A 25,854-nucleotide genomic window follows, 5' to 3' on the forward strand; every position below is an offset into this window, starting at 1 on the left:
TGCTTGATAGAGATCTTGTAGGTTTTTGTCTCTGTCTGAGAGGTTGGAGCAAATGCGGTTGTATCGTAGATCTTGGCTGTAGACAATGGATTGTGTGGTGTGGTCTGGATGAAAGCTGGAGGCATGTAGGTAAGTATAGCGGTCAGTAGGTTTCCAGTATAGGGTGGTGTTTGTGACCATCGCTTATTAGCACCGTAGTGTCCAGGAGGTGGATCTCTTGTTTGGATTGGTCTTGATGGTGGGATGGAAATTGTTGAAATCATGGTGGAATTCTTCAAGGGCTTCTTTTCCGTGGATGATGAAGATGTCATCAATGTAGTGCAAGTAGAGTAGGGGCATTAGGGGATGAGAGCTGAGGAAGCGTTGTTCTAAGTCAGCCATAAAAATGTTGGCATACTGTGGGGCCATGCGGGTACCCATAGCAGTGCCGCTGATTTGAAAGTATACATTGTCCCGAAATGTGAAATAGCTATGGGTGAGGACAAAGTCACAAAGTTCAGCCACCAGGTTTGCCGTGACATTATCAGAGATACTGTTCCTGATGGTGTCACATAAGCACACACAACAGGATCATTGTGGACATTGCTCCACCCATCAAGACTCAGGTAAACAGTTTTACCCTCTAGACCTTTTGCACAGTGCTCAATTTCTCTTTCGTACACTTTATCCAGCAATCTGCCTGTGACATCTGCTCTGTTGGATGGACGGTATCCTGGTCTTAATATCTCATTAATGAAGTGTGCGTTCTCAGTCATACTGAAAGGAGAGTTTGTTGCATAAACAAACTGCAATTTTTCATCAATTACCTCCTTTTGCAATCTGCTGGTTCTTATCACAAACTTATCTATGGTTGTTTCTGGATGCTGGAGATTTATTTTCTTTTTGCTACAGGTGATGTACCGTGGCTATGTGACTGGAACACTATCATTGGCAGATAACTCTGAAACTATAGAAAATGATGGTGATCTTGACGGTGGATAGTCTTCAGAATCCTGTCTGAGGATGGATTCTCCTAAACAAAATATATCAATGCAGTTATTTAATTATTATTACCATACTACTCATTTAGTATTACTCATTGCATTCACTGACACTCAGTACTACTTTAGAGGTGAAATTATAAAAGTAAGATCTGCCTATTTCAGTTATTTTTTTTTTTATCACAGCTTCATCTAAAATGATAGTACCATTGAGTAATAACTATATTTTTTAGTCCAGAAGGAAGACAGGCAGTCCTTAAGAAAGAAGTATGAAATAAAAAAGTTTATCAACCTGAAGATCCGGCGTGTTCAGACATGTTCCTTTCATCATCTTCAATGCAGCTTCCTCCTGAGAAGGAACACTTCTCATGATGCTGTTTCAATCAGGCAACCAGGCCTTGCATTTCTTTGTTGCACTGTTTGCATTTTGTATGCATGCCTGTCTTATCCACAGGTAGAAGACCTTCATTAAAATATTCCCAAACTGGGTCCCTTTTACGGCCTTCTGCCATTAAAGGTTTTCCCTTCTAGTGAGAGAATGGTATGGTAGATCTCAAATCAATGAAGGTTACACTCAGAAAGACCTCAAGACTTCTGGAGTTTGCTGCTCAAACAGTTTCACTTTTGTTTCTACTGCCTGTCCCTCCCTTCCCACATTTATCTCCAGACTTCTTCTCCTTGTCCAGATCTATTCCACCCCCAACAATCTTCTATTCATTGAACTTTTTGAAGCTTTGCACTTTTAGAGAGAGGTAAGGCATTTGACTCTGCGTACATGAATTTTCAGAGGGACGATAGGGTTGAGGTCTGTTATTTCTCCTCTCTCTGTATGTAGGTATGTATTTATTTTTTTAAAAAAAAATTTTTTTTTGCTGTTAACAAACATGTTATCTCTGAAGACACAAATCCACAGTTTGAGAACTGCAAAACTAAGCATCTCTGATTGTATCTTCTAGACTGAGCATTGAGTCCCATTGGGTAGATAGAAAGATTAACCTAAATAATCTATACAGAAGCCCCTGGAACCCCATAAGATTGGGTCCCTAATCCATGAACTATTGGAACTCATTTACAAATCTTTTCTTAAACATTACGTGACTAGGTTGTCGTATACTATAGAATTAGAATTTATAATCCCTATTCCATTGTAAGATCTCTTTGAGCTATAATGTATCTTAATAAAAACTACCTTTAGGTAGGTTTTTTCCTCAAAAAGCATTTTATCAAAAAAATCTGATCTAAATTAATAAAATCCGATTTTTTTAAAGTAATTGATTTTTATCCACCCTGAATGATTGTATTAAGGACTTGTGTTCTTATTGGTGCTCTTTGTACTTTTCTAATCTAGTTCAGAGCATATAAATGTTATAGACAAGATTTAGATGGAGGCAAAATGTAACTTCTTTTTAAAATAATGTCAGTAATTTTAATAAGGAAATGGCATTTCATTTGTTTAAATGTTTAGCATGCAAGTCCTAGTTATAAGCTGTCTGGGACACTTTCTGCAGAACCCAAAACTATTGCATTTTTGCAATTTTGTTGAACAACTAGAGTGAGAGAGCTGGTCAAATCAGTTTCTTGACTTTGAGGAAGAATTAGCATGATAAATATGATTAAAGTTCTGCAGTTCAATTTTATTATGAAAACGCTATTTCTAGATATTTCTCTGAAATGGAAAGAACAATTCTGGACTTCTCCTGGGAGGGTCATAATCATAAAACAAAATTATCCTATTTGGAAAATGGAGAGCTAAAAGTGCCAAATTTAAATTTGTACCAAATTAATCTGAGACAAATTAATACATTACTATTATTTGTATTATGGTAGTGCATAGGAGAAACAGTGTATTCTTGGTACCAATCCAAAATCCTGGGTACAAATGGAAAAGCAACTTACTATCTCAGTAAACCAGGGTCAGAGAGACTGCTTCAGGGTGGATTGATTTAAATTAAAATCAAATTTATTCATGATTTAAACCAGCAAGCAAGAAACCTTGATTCTTCTTCGAGTGCTTGTTCATGTCCATTCCAATCAGGTGTGTGCGCATGCACGTGCATGGTGGCCGGAAGATTTTGTCCTATAGCAGCATCGGTCGGGTCAGTCTGGGCGCCCCCTGGAGTCATGCCTTCATGGCACTCAATATAGAGCCCTGCGATCCCGCCCCTCCTTCAGTTCCTTCTTACCACCAGTGACTGTTGGCTGGAAGTGGAATGCTTAGCAAGCGCATTCTACAGTTCTTTGTATGTAGTTTACCTTAGTTATTAGTATTAGACTAATTAGAGTTGTTGGGGGTCCCCTGCATTTCGACTCTCCAGAGCCGTGGTATGCCGCGGTCCCCATGGTTTAAAAACACACCAACACCTCCAGCCTCGGCACCAACCTCGGCACCAGTGACTCGTCCAACTTCAGTGCTGGCACCAATCTCGACTACAGCGCAGGCATCGATGCCGGCAACTGGCCCGCCACCTTCATTGGTGCACATGGGGTTTGGCACTGGCTCCATCAACATTTCCACCAGTGTTGCCGATGGCTGCGCCAACACTGGGTTTGGCGTCGACGGCACTAGCAAGCACTCCGTTGGCGCCGACACTGCTCCAAGGGTCGCGGGTCCCCTTGGGAGCGGATGACAGGGAGCATCCACTTCTTATAGGTGCTTTCTCCTCATTGTCACCAGACGAGGCATTGGTGGGCACAGCTGTAGCCCCGGTGCTTGAGGACAACAGAGTACTGCTGCAGTTGCTGCAAAGGGCTGCTCAGGATCTGGGCATTAAGGTTAAGGAGGCTGATCCCATGGTGGACATCCTTGCCTCCTCAGGACCTTCTCGTATTGCCCTACTACTTATTAAGACTATTGTGGACACCACCAAGACCCTGTGGCAAACTCCAACTTCCTTGCTGCCCACTGCCAAGCGCAATGAGAGGTGTTATTTTGTGCCCTCCAAAGGGTACAAACATTTGTATTCCCACCCATCTCCTGACTCTCTTGTTGTGGACGCTGCTAACCATCGTGAGAGGCAGAGTTTCCAAGGGCCTTCCCCAAAAAACAGGAAGGCTAAGCGACTAGACCTTGTCGGGAGAAAGGTCTATTCTACTGGGGGTCTGCAGCTCCGTATTTTGAACCAGCAGGCCATCGTCAGCCTGTACTCTTATAACACCTGTGCAGCGATGGCCAGATTTACAGAGCTCCTCCCTTCAGACTCCTGAGCAGAGTTTTAGGCCTTGGTGGAGGAGGGGAAGCTAGTCTCCCAGGCTTCCCTCCAAGCCACGTTGGACGGTGCAGATGCCACCACTAGGGTCCTGGCTACTGGCCCCAAGTCTCTGGGCTCCCTTATGAGGTCCAGAAGACTATTCAGGACTTCCCATTTGAGGGTGTGACTCGACAGACAAGAGGCTACACAGCCTGAAAGACTCATGAGGCACCCTCAAGTCTTTGGGCCTTCACACTCCCGCCACACAGCGGAGACACTTCAGACTGCAGCCTCCTCCGAGATTCCCTCAGCAGAACCGCCAGGACGGTTCTCGGAGGAGGAACAGAAGTGGCAGGAGGAGACAATACCCATTTTCAGGCCAGGGCTCTGGCCAATCCAAACCGCCTTCTGGCCCTAAACCGGCCCTTTGAAGGTGTGGTTGAGGATGGTGCACCAGATCAGAGCTGGGTCTACCCCACCATACCTTTTCCTCCCGACTGTCCCCTTTTTACCGTGCATCGTCCTGTATCATGTCGGACTGCTGGGTGCTCTGCATGGTAGAGAGGGGATACTCCATCCAATTCTGTGCCCTTCCACCGTCCTTCCCCATCCCTTTTCAGGGACCCTTCTCACAAGCAGCTCCTTATCCAGGAGATTCAGTCGCTTCTAATACTAGAGGCAGTGGAGGAGGTTCCTCAGGAACACAGGGGAAAGGGCTTTTATTCCCAATATTTTCTAATACTGAACACCAAAGGCGGCCTCAGGCCTATCCTGGACTTGCGAGAACTTAAGTTCATGAAGTAACTCAGGTTCCGCATGGTCTCCTTGGCCTCCATCATCCCCTCGCTGGATCTAGCAGACTGGTATGCTGCCCTTGACTTGAAGGACGCATATTTTCCTATCAAAATCACTCAGCCCCACAGGAAGTACCTCAGGTTTGTGGTCAACAGTACTTTTATTTTTCTTCCATACTTGTCTGTGTGGGGGTGTGTGTGTGTGTTTCTGTGTACGAGGGCTGTAGGCCTGGGGTTGGAAATACAGTTCTTCTGTAGAAGCAGCAGAGGAGGTTGTCTTTATTTATACAATGATTAAGATTAGAGGTAGCCTGGAAATCTGCAAGAAAAGTTTGAGGAATAAATAAAGCCATTTGCACCTGCATTGGCAGTGCTGTACTTGTTCTGAGGAAGGATCACTTCATTTTCACAAGTGTTAAAATTTTTTTTAAAAGAAAAAAAAAATGAAGCAATAAGATGTTATGCCATGTTGTTGGTTTAGAGAGACAAGGAGTGAGGTAATACCTTTTATTGGCCCAGTTTCTGTGGGTGAGAGAGACAAGCTTTCAAGTTTAACAGAGCTCTTCTTCAGACCTGGGAAATGTTAAAATAAAAGATATTCCCTCATCCTTGTCTCTCTAATATCTTAGGGCAACATGGCTACAACAACATTGCATATTGTTGGTTTGATATGATTAATAATTGAATTACTTGCATTAAAAGAGAATGAACATACACTGGCATGAATGTACAAGCCTTAAATTAGGTTCAAGATTTTACATTCTAGGATTAATCATTGACATATTGAATGTGCACTTTACACACACAGGAAGATATTGTCTCTGCCCCTCCTCTTCCCCAGGACTAACAAACTTCGCATATTAATTTATAAATAAACTGAAATATTAGAAAATCTGATGTTTTGAAAATATTGGGAGTCAAGCAGTAACCTTCAAAAGTAAGATTTTATTTTTTGGAAAAAAAATTAATGTGCACAAGTATGATTATTAGTCTGAAAGGTGACTGAAAAAAATGGTTTCGGTGGGGGACTTCATGTTTCTTACCTCTGTCACAGCCAGAACAAATCTGGTCAATCTACAAGTAAAAAAAAGAATGTCTTCATAACTGCCAGCCCTGCAAAACCAGCATGAGATCTAAAAGTCGAGTTGTGTTTTACTTGTGTATCTTTCTGCCTGTGTATTTTCACCAGTAATAAAAATTTTGCAACTGGAACTTAAACTTCTGCTTGTGTGTGAGAGAGAGACAGAGAGCGCGCCAGACTATAAGCCCAACTACAGCCTCTCACAGCTGTCATGATTCTATACCTGGATTCTCTTCCTAGATCTGACCTGTTGTGTGACCTTGGGCAAGTCACTTCACTGCTCTATGCCTTTGTTTCTTCTCCCACCCTTTGTCTGCCTAGTCTATGTAGATTATAAATTCTTTGGGACAGGCATTATCTTTATTATGTGTTTGTACCTTGCACAATGAAGCTTTGATCTCTGTTGGAGCCTCTAACCACTACCGTAATACAATCCTGTGTGTTTAATGAGGCAGGAAATATGTGATCATGTAATTAAATACTTTATTGTAGTTCATTGGCAACCTCAGTTTTGGCATTTCCTAATTTTAAAGAGCTTGATTTAGTAACCTAAATAACGTTTAGGGTTTTTTCAGGCAGGAGTGGGGTTGTTTGTCATATGTTTTTAATTTAATTACTTACAAACTATCTGTTACTTGTCCATTGTACACAATTAGAAGTTTCCAGCATCCTTGTGGGTTAATCTTAGCTCTTGTGTATGAGGAGACTTGGAGGAAGAGTAAAAATTAACCAAAAAAGGAAGGGGGTAAGGAATTAATCTCTTCCTACAGAATGTAAGAAATGTATGTTTTGGTGGTGGTGTTTTAGTTTGTATGTGTTTTTATTATAGCTGGGTCTGGTAGCAGTGTCTATTATTAAGATTGCCTGACATGTCTGCTTATAAGACCCTGGTTTCAGTTGCTTCTAACTTTGCCAAACTTCAGACGTTTGGGCTGAAGTTTGCCATGCCTGATGTCTGCCTCAGGCTGAATTTAAAAAAATAAATTTCAGAAAAAACAATTCAGTCACTTCCGAGAAAGAGGGTAGGGGAAAAAAATATTGTTTTGCGCATGTTAAAAAATTCTGGTGACATTTTCAATGAAAACTCAAGGACCCCATGCTTTGGAGCAGTGACATAAAATTTGACAAGGGGTGACCTTTGTGTCAGGACTCTGTCTTTTGCCATCCCTGGGAAAATCTGCCGAAATATTGGGATTACAAGCCTTTGAAAAATCACATCCAGTCAATAAAGACTTCTTCGATATTACCAACTAAGTTGCAGGGACTAGCTGGGCAGTGAGATTGAGACAAGGAGTTGGGGTAGGGAGACAGTGAGATTGGATGAGGAGCCTGAGGAGAAGCCTTGGACTGGAGCCCCTGTGGAAGGGAACATGGGTGTGCATGAAGACCAGGGAGACTAATCAGATTAGGAGCCAGTGGGTGAGGGGTGCTTGAACTGGCTGGATAAACAGACTGGGACTGGAAAAGGGACAGAGACTGAGGCTGGAACGGGGAGTCTGAAGGAGTTGAGACTAGGATTTGCTGGGCAAGGGCACTGGGATTGGGATGAGAAGTCTTATGAGTGCAGCCTGGGACTGGATAGGTGAGGAGACTGGGACTGGAATGAGGAGCTGTGTGGGGAAAAAACTATACGCACGGGCTGGGCGGAACAGAGCAGAAGGGGTCAGTCTTGGGGGGGGGGGGGAACAGACAGACGGTGTCTGTGCCCACTTAGATCACACTCCCCTCAAGAGCCTGGAATGGAACTCAAGATTCCAATTCTTCTGCTCTCAGTAAATGTCTGTGAAACCCACTGTAGGGCTGGTCCACATAGAGGATGATAGTCTTCTATCAATTTCTCCCTGAGCTCAAGTGGCACAGTGGTGTGCAGTGTGGTAGATATAAAGATTCCAAACCTGCTGATGACCCCTGGTGGTGTCAGCCTGATGGAGAATTTCAGCTTTTTCAGTTTATTACTTTTAAAAACCTAGGAAATTTCACACAAGAAAGCAATGTGTAAAAGAATACTAGTAGAGTTGCAAAGTCAAAAGTTAGGAAATGCCAGAATTATGGTTGGCTGTGCAACCTTAATTTTGTTCCCATGCACATGCATTACGGGACAGTCTTTAGTTACATAATCACATAGTATTTTTATCACAGAGCCTCATTTTGTTCATCCCTTTGTTTTTGTTTCTTAGAGTAACAACGTTGGCAGTAATTATGGTATTTAGAACGGTGGGCTTTTTGAGTGAATAAAAAACTGCCCTCTAAATCAAATACTAATGGTATTTATAAATACTCATTGGATGAAAGGAGATATAACTAGTGGAGTCACCTACAAGATATTAACTGTTGAGGGCTAGTGTTCACTTTGTTCCTGTGCCCTGAAGGAGGAAATGAACAAAAAGGAAGTGCTATAAACCTGAGACAGTCAATAAAACAGAGAGAGGGCAATAGGCAATATGAGTCTGGCTATCAGCATCATGAAGATAAATAATATATTCAGTTCAATGCAGGGAATGTATCGTGACAAAACTTGAACATTTTATATTCAAATTATTTTACTAGGGGGCTTCAGAAGTTTTCCCAACATCTACTATTAACCAATGTGACAAACACTTGTGCCGTCACAGCCCCAAAAGCCATGCCCTAGACAATTTAAAAGAATACTGTGTTTATATTTTGCATTATCAATCTACTTCCCATTTAATAAGTTTTGCAGCAATATAACTTTGTCTCCTGTGCTTTTTCTTGTATCTTGTTTCCCCTTTTTGGCTTTACTCAGCTTTTCCATCCTATTATATACATTGTGTTGTTTGGAGTGAGTATCCTTCCATTCTTTTTCTCTTCATGCCCTTGTATCTTTTTCTCTTTCTTTCCCAATGTTATCTTCTATTCTTTACCGCCAGTCCTACATTTTCTCTTGTGCACATCTGCCTGAAGATCTTTCTCTCCTTCACTTCTTAGCTAGTATAGCCCCCTCCTTCTGTTTTTTGCTCTCACTCTCATCCGTACTCATGCACTGTGTGCATTCACTCAAGTATGAATTCCACCACATGTGGCCAGCTATAAGAAACATCCATGCCTTAACATAAATGCAGCTTGCTTCCCTCTACTCTTTTGAGAAAACTATAATAATAGCACGTGGGCTGCTCTACTCTCAGGCTTAATCCCTTCCTTCAAGGGAAGGAGCCAGCTGTACGATCTATTCTCTCCCCATCCCTAGTCAGCATACTCACCCCATTTGAGTGAGTTTTTCAGTCCCTGGTTCTAGCACATGATATTACAGAAAACACATATCGGAAAAATCTGAGAGTAACAGTTGTAGGATAGAATGCCAATTAAATAGTGCAATATGTAAAAGAAGTGTATGTAATACTGAATTTCATCTGATTTACACTGACTGAGAGGCTGTAGGAAGACTGTATTTGGAATATAGGGTAGGTACTTTGATCATCCTTTTATGAAAAGGATATTTTAAGGAAAAAATAAAAGGGATAACCAGGGAGAGCACCAAACAGTGTGACTCAAACTGCCCAATTTGTATTAGTGAGCAGGTAGTTCATTCTCCTCTCCATGTTCATTCAGTTTTTGGCCTTTTTGAGACTGTCATAAATGTGGCATCAGCGTTGATGGTAGTATTGGTCTTTGTGATGTGAATCAGACATGTATTAAAAACATTAGGATAAAATTAGGGATCTCACCGAGGCAATAAAATGTGTTAAGTTAGTGAAAAGGTTTTGTCCTATAATGGTATTTGAGCCATAAAAGAAATACTCAAAACACTAGGTCCTATCTACTATTAGTGGAGTATTCTGAAAGTAATACATGTGGAGCATCTGCCTATCTACATTTTTTTCAAGGAATATGTATCTTTATTCAGCTACCATTCTCCACATCCCAGCCCATCAGTTTCAGTTCACTCGTACTCAGACGCTGGCAGGAATGCAAATATCAAAAGCTGTACAAATAATCAGAAATGCCTCCATTTGTTCATAGAATCATAGGATTGGAAGGGACCTCCAGAGGCTATCTAGTCCAATCCCCTGCATTCATGGCAGGACTAAGTATTATCTAGACCATCCCTGATAGGTGTTTGTCTAATCTGCTCTTAAAAATCTCGAATGATGGAGATTCCACAACCCCTTAGGCAATTGATTCCAATACTTAACCACCCTGACAGTTAGGAAGTTTTTCCTAATGTCCAACCTAATCCTCCCTTGCTGCAATTTAAGCCTATTGCTTCTTGTCCTATCCTCGGAGGTCAAGAAAAACAATTCTTTTCCCTCCTCCTTGTAACAGCCTTTTATGTTCTTGAAAACTCTTATGTCCCCTCTGTCTTCTCTTTTCCAAACTAAACAAACCCAATTTTTTCAATCTTCTCTCATAGGTCATGTGTTCTGGACCTTTAATCATTTTTGTTGCTCTTCTCTGGACTTTCTCCAGTTTGTTCACATCTTTCTTGAAACATGGACACAATACTCCAGTTGAGGCCTAATCAGAGGGGAGTAGAGCAGAAGAATTACTTCTCGCATCTTGCTTACAACACTCCTGCTAATACTCCCAGAATGATGTTCGCTTTTTGTGTAACAGTGTTACACTGTTGACTCACATTTAGTTCATATTTGCAGTCTAGGTGTTTGGTTAAATTCCCTGAGGCTAAAAGGTGATTAGGAAGTTGCTATGACCTCATATATATAGACTTTTTTTAAGGGGACTTGTTAATCGTACCACTTAATGCACTTTTATTTTTTGCTCTAGTTACTTCTCATGCAAGAGGAGATAGAACTGTCTGCTTTGAGTGGTCTCATCCCATCCCAAATTTTCTGTGCCTATAGCATTTGGCATTGCAGCTTACATTGATTATAATGTGAAAAATAAAATTAGCCAAGCAAAGAATCTGCTAAAGGTTGCTCTTATTTCTCACAATTCAGCAATGTAATGGTTGACCTAATTCTCTTTCTGTCTCTTTCTCTCCTCTTCCCTCTTTCCCAAAAAAGAGCATACTCCTTTCATGTTACTGCAGATGGTCAGATGCAGCCTGTACCTTTTCCTCCTGATGCCCTCATTGGACCAGGAATCCCTCGCCATGCTCGTCAGATCAATACTCTGAATCATGGGGAAGTAGTGTGTGCAGTTACCATCAGCAACCCCACAAGACACGTGTACACTGGGGGAAAGGGATGTGTCAAAGTCTGGGATATTAGCCAACCTGGCAACAAGAGCCCTGTCTCTCAGCTGGACTGCCTGGTAAGCAAACAGGAACTTGTGCACAAGGGTAACTTCTCCTTGGAGATTCAATAAGGAAATAGCTCTCCAGGCCTGGATTTTATTCATATTATAAGGAAATATCAGGCAGTTCTGTTTCCTGCTTTAGGTATGTAACTATTTTTTAAAATAAAATGGTGGCAGTGGTAAGAGAAGAATCGTAGTTTATTCATCACAAATATGATCGGTAATAATCATATACTGCACTAGACAGATGACTTTTAAATGTAAATTGTCCCCCATTCTCCCTCTTACAGATAATGGGGGTTTCCCCATTAGATGAGATGAAAGTGACAGAAAGAGAATGCAGTCAGGCTTGCTCCCTGATGCCTAGAACATTCCATAAGTATTTCTCTTTTGCTACGGTTCACTTAAATAGAAGGTAGTTACAGTGTGCCTGATTATAGTACGGGGAGTGGTCTTAAACTTAATATGTATTTGCTCTTGTTCTGAACATAAACGTACATTTGTTGAGAGCTGACAATGAGTTCAGTGCTGTATACATCATGGAGCAGGCAGGGTCTGCCTGCTCAACTAGCTCAGAAAGCTTCATACACCATACTCTGCTCCACAACCAATAAAACCAGCTGAAAAAGTTTGGAAAGAAAGGCAACCAGTAAAATGTGAACTGTGAAGGCAAGTGCTCTACTAAGGGTATAAGCTATAAATCCCCACAGTATCTATTTAAAACAGTTTGCTCTCAGTATTCAGTGGTGTTGGTATGAGCCAAGGTACAAAGTCTGGCTTTGTTACTACTACTATCCCAGTGCTAGCCATCAAATATCATTGCTGAATATATAGGATGTGCTTTGTGGAGGATGCAGTCCTGGAAGCAGTATTCATAGCTATCTACATGTAGGTTATGTAGTCTTATTGCTGAATATAATAAGGCAGGCAAGGATATAATATGGCTACTGCAAAAAAATGATTGTTCTGCTGTTGTAAGGAAAGTGGAACGCAAAACAAATAGTAATATTGCTTTCTTGAATGTTTTGAGTTATAGGCTTTATTCTTTTGGCTGCTGCACAGCGCTCATCGCAGTAATTTTGCTATTTAAAATGGGGAAGTCATGACAGCCAATAATTTTATGGAGTAAAACTTGTAATGGCTGAAGCCTGGACTGTTTCCCCTTAGTACTTTTTAGTCAGCAGCATTATCACAAGTGTGAAACCAGTTATGTGGTAAGAGCCCCACTGACAAACGAAGACCCAGTCTCAGTCCCAAGAAACAGGTTAAAAGCAGTCAGGACATAAAAGGTGCAGCGTTTGTAGCTGTAAATGGTAAGCACAAAATAGTGTTTAAGGAAAAAAACTCAAAGGTGGCATTGGTTTTACAAACTGCTTTTCATAGATGGTTTCTTCACACTGCCAAAGTAAGAGGTCATTTGCTCTTTCGAAAATATTCCTGCAGTGTTGGCAGTCGTAGCAGAAGGAGTGCACTTGTACAGCAGGCAAGCTCTTGGCTCTGTTAGCTTGGCTCTGTCAGTTAGTAATGAGATGTAAGAATTGCTACCCATCAGATTCAAAACAAAGTAGGCTTCCGTACTTGCAATATGAAAACTGTAGCTCAATTTCTACAGCTGTACTCTCTGCTCAGTGGTGAAAGGTAGGAGATGGAAGCCATTTAGAAACTGCTGGTGAATTTTGTGTACTTTGGCACCAGGAAAATACAACCTAGTGTTTAAAACTTGGATGCACCATGGATCATGTCATTGGTTATTATCAGTAGGCATTTATTAATGTAACTGAGGTGGCTTGTATTGTACAGAACAGAGATAACTACATCCGCTCCTGTAAATTGCTGCCTGATGGATGCACCCTCATAGTTGGTGGGGAAGCCAGCACATTATCTATATGGGACCTGGCAGCACCAACTCCTCGTATAAAAGCAGAGCTGACATCTTCTGCTCCAGCCTGCTACGCTCTGGCTATCAGCCCCGATTCCAAGGTCTGCTTTTCCTGCTGTAGTGATGGGAATATTGCAGTGTGGGATCTGCACAATCAGACATTGGTCAGGTGAGTTATTCTTTCTTTACAAAAGGATTTTTACTGAATATTCATTGTTCCTACATAATGTATTTCATGACAAAAGTGTTAAACGTAGGTAGTTCCTGTATCTAGAGAACAGATTGAATCCTTGTTTAGTGATGATCTCAGCCTAGTCCTGGAAGGCATTCTCCCAGCTCATAAAGGGCCTGATCCAAAGCCCACTGAAGTCAATATAAAACTTCTCATGGACTTCAGTGAATTTTGGATCAGCCCCAAATCACTGCAGACCGTGGCATATATATCACTTTAATCTTCATGGTTGATGAAGGGTGAATGCAAACTTCGGGGTAGTATTGAGGTATGTTTCTTTGGCTTGTTTTGACCCTTATTACATAAGTACCTGCTTATGGTAACAAAATTGGACTATCCAAAAGTGATTTAGAAGAGTGTGGATTCTGCCAACTGTATCAATAAGGCATGAAATACCAATAGTCCATTGTGCTTGAGAAATGGGTGTTGACAAGGCATTATACTTTTGACCATGTGTTACTGGAACACAACAGCAAAGATGAAGGAGATTTTTTTTAACATACAGTGGATTATACTGGCATTGGGATGCACCTAAAGTGTTAAACGAGGCTTGGAGCAGCTCTTAAATTTTGTTTAATTTAACCATAGTATAAATAGTGTTAAATTAAAGTTGAAACAATTTCATGTATTCTGTTTTTTTCTGCCATTCCTCCCCAGTTTTCTCCCCTCACATTTTTAAGATACTATTTTTGACAGTTGGTCTGTTTTTTTGGAGGCTAATAAGTAATACTCTTTGCACCAATCTCTGATTCTTTTAGGATTGGTTGGCAGGGAGTATGATTAACTTAATGCCCAGATAAGTCATTTCCTCAACTGACTTCCTTTTAAGACTTCAAGACAAAACAGTGACTGTGCTAGAGGCAGAATCCATTTCTAAATGTGAGCGCCCTGCATGGTAATGTTATCCCTTTCTGCCATTATGCAGAGGCTGGATTTGGAATTGCCTGGGATAGCTTATAGTATAATAATGCTGTGGTCCACTGAAAAGCTAAGTTTTGGTCCATTGCTACTAAATTTGTAGAGATCCATGGTACTGTAAGGAAATGGAGCCTAAATTAGGAATGGCCCTGATTCTCTGTAAGTGTTGATTACACACTCTGGGCCTATTTAAAGGTCTCCGAGTGGGCACCAAAAAAACATGATTTTGGCATGTCCTAAGATGTGGATGTAAGAGCTTCTGTGTACGCTCTTCCTACATATTTAAATTATGTCTGTGTACAAATAAAATCTTTCTAAATTTTATGACACTCTCATGAATGACCAGGACTAGCTGCCATAGTGCTGTGATGCACTTCTTACCTCTGTATGTTTGCTTCTAATCTTCCATTGCCTGCTACTTTTACTAACTGATAACTCCTTGTGTTTTCAGATCAGTGACTCAAAACCAAACATGCCACATGACCTTTATTGTGGCAGTTGTAATTTATGATTTATAGTTGACTCCCAAAGTCTTTTCTCCCCACCACTCCTTCCACCTTTGACACTAAGGCATAGGACTTCCCCAAAGCCAATCACCAGTGAAAAATGCAAGCATCTCAGAGGATGTTGGTCTGTGGATCAAGGACAACTTGAGTTGACCCTTTGATGCTGAGAGCTGGGAGTTCCTAAGGCAAAGCTTTAAAACAAAATATGCTCTTTAGTGTCAATGGGATCTCATGATCGACTACCACTGAGGGCATAATTTTGCTGATTCAGTCATGGTGGCAGTGTTTGTTTTTAGTTTTCTGGATTCCTTCCTACTAATATTTATGTAACCAAATCTGCTAGGTATTTATCTTCTTGATTCACAGATAAATAAAAATGCAGAAATAACTAGTTTGTACCCTGGATAGTCTGTTCTTTTAATCTTGGTGTTTCATTCATTTTTTCCAGGTGTGATGGCTAACGTACTTGTACTTTGGGTTTTAAATAGCTTTCCTTCCTCCCAAAATCTGATAGGAAATATTTGACTGCTTTTGTTCAGCTAGCTGTACTACAGATCATTTCCCTAACACCTGCAAAGTGGTTTTTGTAATGTGTGCATTTCATGTCCAGCCAGGGGGAGGGGCTGGCTCTTGCACATCAGCAGACTCAGAAGAGATGACACACACAAACGGAATCCAAAACTAACAACACAACAGTGTTTACCTTGAACTCTGGCAGGAAATCATTATTCAATCCGGTTTGTTTTATCAGGCAATTCCAGGGCCACACAGATGGAGCCAGCTGTATTGACATTTCTAATGATGGTACCAAGCTCTGGACGGGAGGTTTGGACAACACTGTCAGATCCTGGGACTTGAGAGAAGGTAGACAGCTACAACAGCATGACTTCACATCACAGGTGACTAGTTTTTCCTATAATTTTTTTTTTAAATTTGCCAGTTTATTTAGGATGATACTCAAGAACTAAACCCAGTGCAAGTGTGAAATTTTATATTGCTGTTAGACGACAAAACATGCATTATGTTTTGGAATTCCTATAGATTATTGGCTCACAAAAATGCAACGATAGCCTAACTGACATCTCACTTCCCGCTCTCCCCTAAAGCATAGTTTGAATTACATGAATAGATAACTAAATATTCCCATTCTCTTATTGGAATTGGAACTGTATTCTTGCTGGTGAACAGTTTGGATTTGGTTTTAGTCTCTTTCCTCCACTGTGATATTTCATTCATTAACATTGCAAAAAGATAAACATTTTCCTCATTTAATTTCTCCAGATCTTTTCCCTTGGATATTGCCCTACTGGTGAATGGCTAGCTGTGGGGATGGAGAGCAGCAATGTGGAAGTACTACATGTAAATAAACCAGACAAGTATCAACTACATCTGCATGAGAGCTGCGTGTTGTCACTTAAGTTTGCTTATTGTGGTAAGTTGGCCTGAACATGGCACTGGAAGCCAGGTGTTCCTGTGTTCTAATCCCTGCTCTGCCAGTTACTTTATGATTTGGGGAAGTCACTTCACCTTTCAGCCTCTTATTCGCCATCTGTAAAATGATGGTAATGCCCATCTACCTTCCTCCCATGGCTGTTGAGAATTAGTTAATGTTTGTAAAGTGCTTTCTTCTTACCAAGTTGTTATTTTTTTTAAAAGTATTATTATTACAAGCAGCAACAGCATTCCTCTGAGATGGGTTTCATATCCGCCCCCCCATCTCCCCCCCACACAGATGTAAGCAAAAACCATGTTGATTAGTACCAAGAGCTCTGAATAGTGCTAATCAGGCAGCTAATAACCCCTGAGGTTAATATGCCTATTGAGTTAAACTTCATAAATGTGAGTTGAAAATGTAAAATCTGTCAGTTGTTGGATTTTTTTTTTATGTTATCATTGCCTTTGTTACATTTCTAGGTAAATGGTTTGTGAGTACTGGAAAAGATAACCTTCTTAATGCCTGGCGGACCCCCTATGGAGCCAGTATATTCCAGGTAAGAGTAATAGCCCTCTGCCCCTTTAATTTCTTCACAAAACAAAAAGTGTTGGAGGGACGGTGAAGAAAGGATTTTTTATTTTAATGTTTTATTTTTCTTTCAGTGATTGCTCATGTCCATTCCACTTCAGGAGTGTCTGCACCCAATGCACCAAAGTTGGAAATTTCCCCCCTAAAAGTACCCACTGGGGTGGCATATGTGCCCTCAGTCCCCTCATGACACTGCCCAAGTTCCTTCTGACCTCCTGGGATCAGTAGTCAGAGCACATGGGCATGCTGCTTCAAGTTTCTACCTTTACACGGAAATTATCTTCCTTTATGTAAATAGTGAAGTGATATTCATTGGTGTTAGATTACTGTAGGTTTTATTGGTTGTTTTTCTTGAAGCATTGGTTCCCTCTTATTTGTAGGTTACTGACATCCAGTACTGAGGTATACGTTGGTCTCTGGGTTTTAAGTCTTGTGCTGGCACCAAGAAATCTATGCCAGTGAATGATCCTCATTTCACCTGCCTGAAGTGCCTCATTCTGGGTCACATTCAAAATCCCTGCCAGATTTGCAGAGACTTCAAACCCCAGAGGAAAAAGGACAGATAGGTGAGATTGTGCCACATCCTCCTGGAGGCCGCTCTGCATCCACCTTCTGTACCTTCCTGTCAAGGAGGGCATCAAGTACTTTGGCATTGGTGAGGACTGTCCCTTGGGACACTGCTTCTGAAGGTCGGCACCAATCCCCTTTTCTAGTGGCAAGAAAGAAGCATGGAAGATCAGATCATTTATCAGAGGAGCCGAATCTTGGATCTGTTAAAAGATCAAGGTCCCTGGGATCATCCATCAGTAAACAATCTGGAGGACAGAATAGGGTATCCTCTGGGAAGAGAGGCTCCTTGTTACCAACCTCTTCTCATCAAGGGTTATCAACTCCAGCACCCATGCCTCTGCCATTGAGAAGGACCCCTGCTACAGTGCTGACTCCTTCAGTACCACAATAATAGCACCAGGAAAATCTCTTGGTATTGATGACACTGGAGACCTATGTGGCAGCACAGGATCTACTCTGTCTCATGGTGCCAGATTCTCTGATGGTCCAGGAGACAAGCTATCTGGTACCAGTGAGAGGCCCTGTCTGTGGACCTACCTCAAAGACAAATTCAGCCCTCTGTACTGTTTGGGGCTAGCTCTTTGGAGTGTCCAGCACTTTCTCGTTCAGTTCCATCCAGAGGTAAACAGCATGCTGTTCCCAGTTCCAATATCTCTGGAGAGACACCCCCAGGCTCTGGCACTGCTTGGCACATTACCACCATAGTCCTACAAATCAGGGTCCTCCTTGATTGTGAGGTAGGCTCCTATGCCCCTTGCTCCTGGGTTAGCTGACAACGCTCCCCTTCACCTTCATTGCAGGAATTCCGTTCCTCGTACCTATCACATGTGCAGAGACATGGATCCTTGGAGTAGTTGTGTCTGGGGTCCTATGCCATATCTATGCCTTACTGGAACCTGTGGGGTATGCCTCCCACTTCCAGATCCTCCTTGGTTTCCTAGCTTTATAGATCCCCTAGCAGATGATAATCACAAGGTCCATACCAAGAAGACTCTCAATACCAGCTTCATACTTCCAAACATGGATCCACTGCACCACAGGAGGATTAGCCTCAGCCTCCTCTGTATTTTCCCTCATCTCATCTGATGAGTCTGTAGTCCCCCAGGATTCCTCACCTGTAGGGGATGACGTCAGGGCTTATAGAGAACTTTTAAAAGAGAGTAGCTACCTCTTTTGATATTCCTGCTGAAGTGATTCCAGGAGAGTTTCCCATAGGCTTTTGGGTTCAGCATTATGGATTCAGCAGGGCTTTCCAGAGTGGCTCTGCCCATCAGCAACATCTACAAAATCCTTGTGGCAAATGCTATCCTCTGCCTTTGACAGCTAAGAGAACTGACAGAGGGTGCCATGTCCCTTCTCAAGGCTATGAACGTTTTTGTACCCATCCTTTGCCAGGTTCCTTACTTATCTTGGAGGTGAATGAGTGTGTCAGGGTTGACCATCTTCTACACCAAAGGAAAAAGACATGAAGAATTGGACATTTTTGATAGGAAAATTTATTTTACATCTGGGCTACAATTTCATATCTTTAGCCAACAAACCTTATTGGCCAGATACAACTTCTCCCTCTGTGACAATATTCTGTAGTTCTCAGGCGAGTTGTGAGATGCTGCTCGACAGGAATTCCAAACCCTGTTTGATGAGGGCAGGCTGGTGGCTCTGACCTCTCTGCAAACATCCTTAGATGGGGTAGATTGAGCAGCCAACACAACGGGATCTACAGTATCTATGCACAGATGTTCATGGCTTCAGTCTTCAGGTCCCCTGCAAAAAGTCCATCAGATGACCCAGGGTCTCCCCTTGAAAGGTCCTACCCTCTTCTCTCAGAAGATGGATGAGACGGTCCACAGCCTCGAGGGCCACATTGACATTGTTGAGAATTTACATGCCTTTCTTTAAAAGAAAGCAGTCTGCTCTCAGTCTCTTTAGAGATCTCTGTTTTCCCCACCTATGCAGCCTGAACATTCTAGAAAATGAGGGGAAAAACCACAGGATAAGACCACCTCCTCCTCAGATTTCTACTTCAGTGGGTTCTTTGAGACAGTAGGGAAATCCCCAGCAGTCTGTTAGATTGTCTTGTTGGGGACGGAGTACTGGATTGTGATGTGCCAGTTTCTCCCTCCCATATTTTTTCTAACTTGTTTTCCTGGTCCCTATATCCTTGGTCCCATATTACCACAGATCAGTGGGTCCTAGGTACTGTGAAACAGTATCTTGCTGTTTATTTCCACTCCCCCCCACGCAAATTCCTTCCCCACCTCTCTTCAGAGAACACTCTCACAAGTATGTTGTCCTCTGACAAGTGCAGTCTCATCTCCATTTGAGAGCTATAGAAGAGGCTCTCCTCATTATAGAGGTTTCTAGACACATTATTTCCTGATTCCAGAGGCAAAAGGAGGTCTCAGACCCATCCTGGACTTGTAAAAATTTTAAAGAAAGTAAAATAATGCATGATAACCATAGCCTCCATCATCCCCCTCTGTGTATCCAGGCGACTGGTGTGCTGCCCTCGACTTGAAGAATGCACATTTTCATGTGGCTGCACCTCAAAACTACAGGAGATTCCTAAGATTTCTGGTTAACAAGACCCATTATCAGTTTGCAATCCTACCCTTCTGCCTGTCTGTTGCCCTACGTCTGTGTATTTATAAAATGCATGGCAGGGGTAGCTGCATTCTTAAGGACAGCAGGAGTTCCAAGTCTTTCCTAACCTGGATGACTGGCTGGTACGGGATCGATCCAAGCTAGAGGTGGAAGTTAGATCCAGGATCCAATCCCTCTTCAGTATTCTGGTTATGTTGAACAATCAGGACAAGTCAATCTTCTTCCCAGTTCAGAGAATACAATGTATAGAACAATCCTGAATGCTCCAGTAGCCAGGGTGTTTCTGCCTTTAGCCTCGTTCTGCTTTGAACAGGGGGTTGGACTAGATGACCTCCTGAGGTCCCTTACATCCCTGATATTCTATGATTCTAAGTCCTCATGGACAAAACTGCAGCGATGTTCTACATGAACAGACAGAGAAGGGCCAGGTCAGACAATCTCTGTCAAGAGGTGATACATCTTTGGGAGTTTTGCAATTCATTTCAAAGCCTGTCACCTTCCTGGTGTTCAGAGCGACTTGGAAGATTGCCTGAGCAGTTTGTCCAGCATAGATCATGAGTGGTCTTGTCAGGTCGGAGCTTGTGAGGTTCATTTTTCAAACCAGGTCTCTCACATAGACCTGTTAACTACTCATGAAGTGTCAGCTCTTTTGTTCACAGTCAGGGATTGCTGACAGATGCGTTCCTGCTTTCTTGGAAAGACAAACTGCCTTCCCTCCTATTCTGCTACTTCCCAAGCCCAAGAAGAGTCATGTTTGTATGGTCCACATAGCACCAACTTGGCCGCGCCAGCATTAGTTCTCCAGTCTGCTGAGCCTCTCTTCCAGGTTTCCTTTGATGCTATCTACAGAACCCAGCTTGATTTCCCAGGACCACAGTTGCCTGCTACATCCCAACATGGCCATTTTCCATCTTACTGCCTGGATGCTCCATGCTTAACATTTTTAGAGGTGGAGTGTTCGGAGAATATGCAAATGTTCTCATGAATAGCAGGAAGCCATTTACTAGATACATTTCCCTGTTGAAGGTGAAACAGTTCTTCTGATCAAAGCTGAAAGTTGTTTTTGCAGTCATGGCCATTATCCAACGTGTTTTGGACTGTTTGTTCCATCTGAACAAAAAGGCCTATTGATTACTTACATCAGAGTTCATCTGACAGCTGCTTCCATTCTCCACCCACCAATTGCAGGCCACTCAAGAGTTTTCTAATCCTATAACAGTCAGATTCTTAAAAGGTCTGGACAGGCTATATCCCCATGTCATGGATCCCATTCCTCCCTAAGACCGAAATCTAGTGATAACAAGGTTGATGGGTCTTCCCTTTGGACCAATGGCTACCTGCTCTTTACCACATCTCTCTATGAAAGCAGTGGTTTTAGTAGCTATTACCTCCATGAGAAGGATGGTGGAGTTATGAGTTTTGGTAGCTGACCCTCCTCACTCAGTTTTTTTATGAGGACAAGGTATACTTGTGCCCACATCTGAAATTCCTGACTAAAGTATTGGAATTCCACCTCAGTCAGGCCATATACTTACTGACTTTCTTTCCTAAGCCCCGTTCTCATAAGGATGAGGAGAAGTTCCATACCTTGGATGTTAGAAGAGAATTTGAACAGAATTAGGTTTTGTAGATCATTGTCCCAGCTGTTTGTGTCAGTTACAGTAAAAATGAAAGGACTTCCAGTCTCAACTCAGAGGATTTCATCTTGCATACATCTGTGCTATGGTGTTGCCTATGTACCCCCTCCAAACAGGATGGTAGCATGCTCTACAAGATCTCTGGCAGCTTCAGCAGCTTTTTTGGCTCATGTACCTATAATAGACATTTGTAGAGCAACTTGGTCATCAGTGTATCTTACTATTCATGAGGCTATATCTCAGCATTCCAAAGATGATGCCACTTTTGGACAAGTAGTTCTTCAGTCCTTGTTCAGGTAGACTCCAAAACCCACCTTTGGATTGTACTTCTTGTGCGTCACCTGAAGTGGAATGGACATGTGCAATCGCTTGAAGAATTAAAAATGGTTACTAACTTGTTCGGTAACTGTTGTTCTTTGAGACATGTTGCTCATGTCCATTCCGTGATGCACCCTCCATCCCCTCTATATTGGAGTCTGTCTGGTTAGAAGGAAATGAGGGTCTGGGGTGGCTCTGTTCTTTATACCATCATGCAGCAGCGTGAGGTGGCTGATGGTGCATTCACCTCCCCGAAGGGTACTGCTAAAGGAAAAACCTCTGGTTCACTGGGCACACACAGACCTGAAGTGGATGGACATATGCAATACGCCTCAAAGAACAGTAGTTACTGAACAAATTAGTAACAAATTTTTATGTTGTTTTTTTCCCCATCTAGTCCAAAGAGTCCTCATCTGTGCTTAGTTGTGACATCTCTGTGGATGATAAATACATAGTCACTGGCTCTGGAGACAAGAAAGCTACAGTCTATGAAGTCATCTACTGAAAAATGTGATGGGGACATAACTTATAGAGTTGAACTGGGCCAAATGTTCTTAATTTGTAGAAGTAGAGAGGTTTTGCCTTTTTAAAAAAGGAACAAAATATCCATTTTCAGACCTTGTCATGAAACAACTCCAAGTATACAAAATAAAATAAAAGGCAACATCCAGCAACTAGGTATCAGCTACCTGGACCAAATGAAACACAGAGGCAAGATGGACAGATGTAACCTAGGTTTGGGGGATTTAAAAAAAACTGAGTCTGCTGATGAATGTTGAAGCCTTTTATTTTTCTTTCTTTCTTTCTTTGTGACCTCATGCAGATCTTTCTCATTGCCTGAATATGTGGGATTACTTTACTTTTCTTTTCCTTGCGGTTCAACTTGCATTCTGTCCTGTGTAGAGCGGTGGTGTCTCAGATGAACTTGTTTTCAGGTTTTGCATCTTGTGATATGTTTTTGTATTTTTGTTGAAGGTCAAACATTTGTATAAATTGTAAATATATTTGGTTTATTACAGTAAAGGCTTTAGTACCAACAGTCTTTTTTGCTCTCACTTATTAAGTGATCTATTTAAAGACTTTTTGGCGATATAAATACCTTTTATAGGAAAATGCAAAAACTATGTCCTATGCTTTATTTACTAACCATCAAGTTCATTATCATACCTGAAAAATAGTAGTTTCACAGACCCGTTTATAAAATTCAGTAGGAACTGTTTTATGCTACAGAAAACTGAAAATAATTTTTTTTTTGTAACTGATCAATTAGTGCCAATATAAAAATTGAAGAACAATTCATAAAGATGTGCATTTAACTCTAATTTTTCTCAGATGTCCAATATGTATTTGATTTGGCAGATGTAATATACATATGTGTGCCTAATTATAACCCATTGAGCTCTCTCCAAAACGCATACAGTAAGAGGTGACTTTTCTCACACACCTAATTAATCAAGTTCACTCAGAACTACATTTTAAATTAATACATCAAATCTCTCGTGTATTAAATGGAGATTAAAGTGAATAAACATTATTGGACAAATTATACCACTTCAGATTCTAGTTTCTCTTTGAGGAAGTGATGTGGCCTGGCAACTTATGGTCATTCTGTATGTCTAAGGCTGTGTGAAATCTTAGTGAGGGCTCCCTGAGTTAAATTGGATCGTATCCCTGCCATTGACTGTGCCACTGTTATTGTAGTTTTGAAGAACTCTGCTTTGATGCCAATTACCAAAGCTAGAAGCCCCCAAATTATCTGACTTGGCATCATGTGCTTTAAAGATAGAGCTGGGAAGAGAGTTTGTGAGGACTACTGCTGATGCACTTAAATTGTGTATATTTTGGAAAACTGCATCTGTTGTTTGGTTATGATAGACAAAATCCTATTAATTAGGACTAATGTTTGCATGATAAACTCAGCTACTATGCTAAGGAGAGTCACATATGTACCTTGGTCATAGATAATAAGCTGAATAACAGCATGTTATATATGGAGAGTACAGAGGAACAGGAGGGAAGTCTTTGAACTGATGCTTCAGGTTATATAAATGGCAAACTAAGGTTTATTGGCAAAGAACGGATTTTCTTCCTGATGTTTCATAAGTGGCCCACATCTCTGCTCTTACAAAAAAAGACAAGTTACCAGGAAGACAAGGCTGTGGTTGAGAGATTCATTAGCTGGCTGCAGTGTGTCCCATGTGGGAGAAAATTTCCTCTCTGGTTTCCAATGCCTGCCGAGACATTAGTTTTCTTTTCAATTTATGTGACCATTCTACTGAAACCATTTCATAGCACTATGGAATTGTAATAGCCGTAATATAGAACTTTGCATTTCAAATGTAAAATGTTAACCATTCTTGATAGTCTAGTTTTGTTGCCATTTAAAATTGATGCTTTATCTATACAAATCCATACATGTGCCTAGTGCTGTGCATCTGTATGACAATGATAGACCGACCAGATGTGGTTAAAATTTTTCATTCTCTTTTGGTACATTGTTAGGTGTGAGGCTGAAACACTCTGGTTTTCACCATCCAGAAGCATGGTTGATATAACTGCACAATCGATTTTTTTTAAAATGTTAAACCATTTTTAAAAAGAAGAGTTTAAAAAAAAATGTACAAGCTTACTCCAAGTTACTCTTTTAAAAATGTCCCTACTATTCAAAAATTTTAGTTATTGGGAGCCTACTGTCTGTATCGCACTTTGCTAACCAGTAATTGTAGATCCCAAAAGAGACTAATGCTAGATGGAAAAATAGGGCTAAAGTTTTTAATATGTTAACTTTATTAAAGTTTCCTTTTATATTTTTTATTTCATGCGTATTTTCAAGGAAATGGCACTAGAATGCTTTGCTTTTGATAGTCTGGGATGCTCCTTGTAATCTTTGCAAATGCCAGTTTGCATTAAAAAAACCAAGAGGGATAGAAAAACATAATTACACCTAAAATGTCCCCCACCACCTTTTATGTATAATATTTAATCCGATGGCAATTCACTAACAACCCCTGATTTTTGTGGTTAGGCTCTGCACCCACAGAGTTGGAATGTTATTTGTGAAGATAAGCTTACGTTACATAAAAGATTTGGGGAACTTTAAATCCAGTTTCTTGAGGAGAACAACTAGATCCCTGATCACATTTATTTCAGGTTCTGATCCAGGAATTTTTTGGTGCCTTTGGGGAGACTACTGTGTCTACAACCATCCCCACTGAATCCACTGGGGTTAATTGTGGGTGCAACAGTCCTCTCACATGTAAGTTGACAGATCAGGACCTTAATATTGAATCCATATTGTTGCTCTTTGGTCTCAGTCATTTCATTTTTCTGGGCATTTTTGTAAGTTTTGCAACTGTATTTCAACATGACTATCAAGCTGTCAAGCTTTTCCCATGAAACACGGCAAAGGACACATCAACTTCCTAAATGTTTCCATTTTTTTTTCTTTTTTTCTTAAAGAGATGCTCCCTCACTCAGTAAAATCTTGGAACACTTCTGCAAACTTCTCAACAAGAGCCAGGAGCTGTAGAACCTGTAACTTTTAGTAAAATAATGGGTGGAGTAGGGATGTGCATTGGGGAGAGAAACAGGCCAAAATTCTTCCTGTGTTGTGTGCTGCTGCAGTAGCAGAAATGGCACTGAAAGACGCACCCAGAGACCTGAGCATTTGGGATATTCTAGGAGTAACTGCAAAGTCATTTAAAATATTTATCGTCTTCTTTGTAGTGGTGGTGTTGTTGCTATGTTGGGCAAGGATGGTTTCCCTAGCCTCTGTTTGCCAGATGCTGGGAACGGGCGACAGGGGATGGATTACTTGATGATTACCTGTTCTGCTCATTCCCTTTGGGGCACCTGGCATTGGCCACTGTCAGAAGACAGGATACGGGGCTAGATGGACCTTTGGTCAACC

At 41.4% G+C, this 25,854-nt stretch overlaps 1 protein-coding gene across 3 annotated transcripts in view; it reads left to right on the forward strand.

The window, feature by feature from the left end:
- Positions 1-22,983, forward strand: part of TLE1 (TLE family member 1, transcriptional corepressor) — a 93,085-nt gene extending 70,102 nt beyond the window's left edge. For all 3 annotated transcript variants that reach the window (XM_084629090.1, XM_084629088.1, XM_084629089.1), the window contains 6 exons: positions 11,023-11,272; positions 13,058-13,305; positions 15,544-15,691; positions 16,074-16,224; positions 16,707-16,783; positions 22,342-22,983. In XM_084629090.1, the coding sequence (XP_084485216.1) occupies positions 11,023-11,272; positions 13,058-13,305; positions 15,544-15,691; positions 16,074-16,224; positions 16,707-16,783; positions 22,342-22,449 (982 nt within the window). In that variant the 3' untranslated portion in view covers positions 22,450-22,983. The remainder of the gene's footprint in view (positions 1-11,022; positions 11,273-13,057; positions 13,306-15,543; positions 15,692-16,073; positions 16,225-16,706; positions 16,784-22,341) is intronic.
- The last annotated feature ends 2,871 nt before the right edge of the window (positions 22,984-25,854 follow it).

The sequence above is a fragment of the Lepidochelys olivacea genome, assembly GCF_965140295.1.
Source record: "Lepidochelys olivacea isolate rLepOli2 genome assembly, chromosome: 5".
Taxonomy (NCBI): Eukaryota; Metazoa; Chordata; order Testudines; family Cheloniidae; genus Lepidochelys; species Lepidochelys olivacea.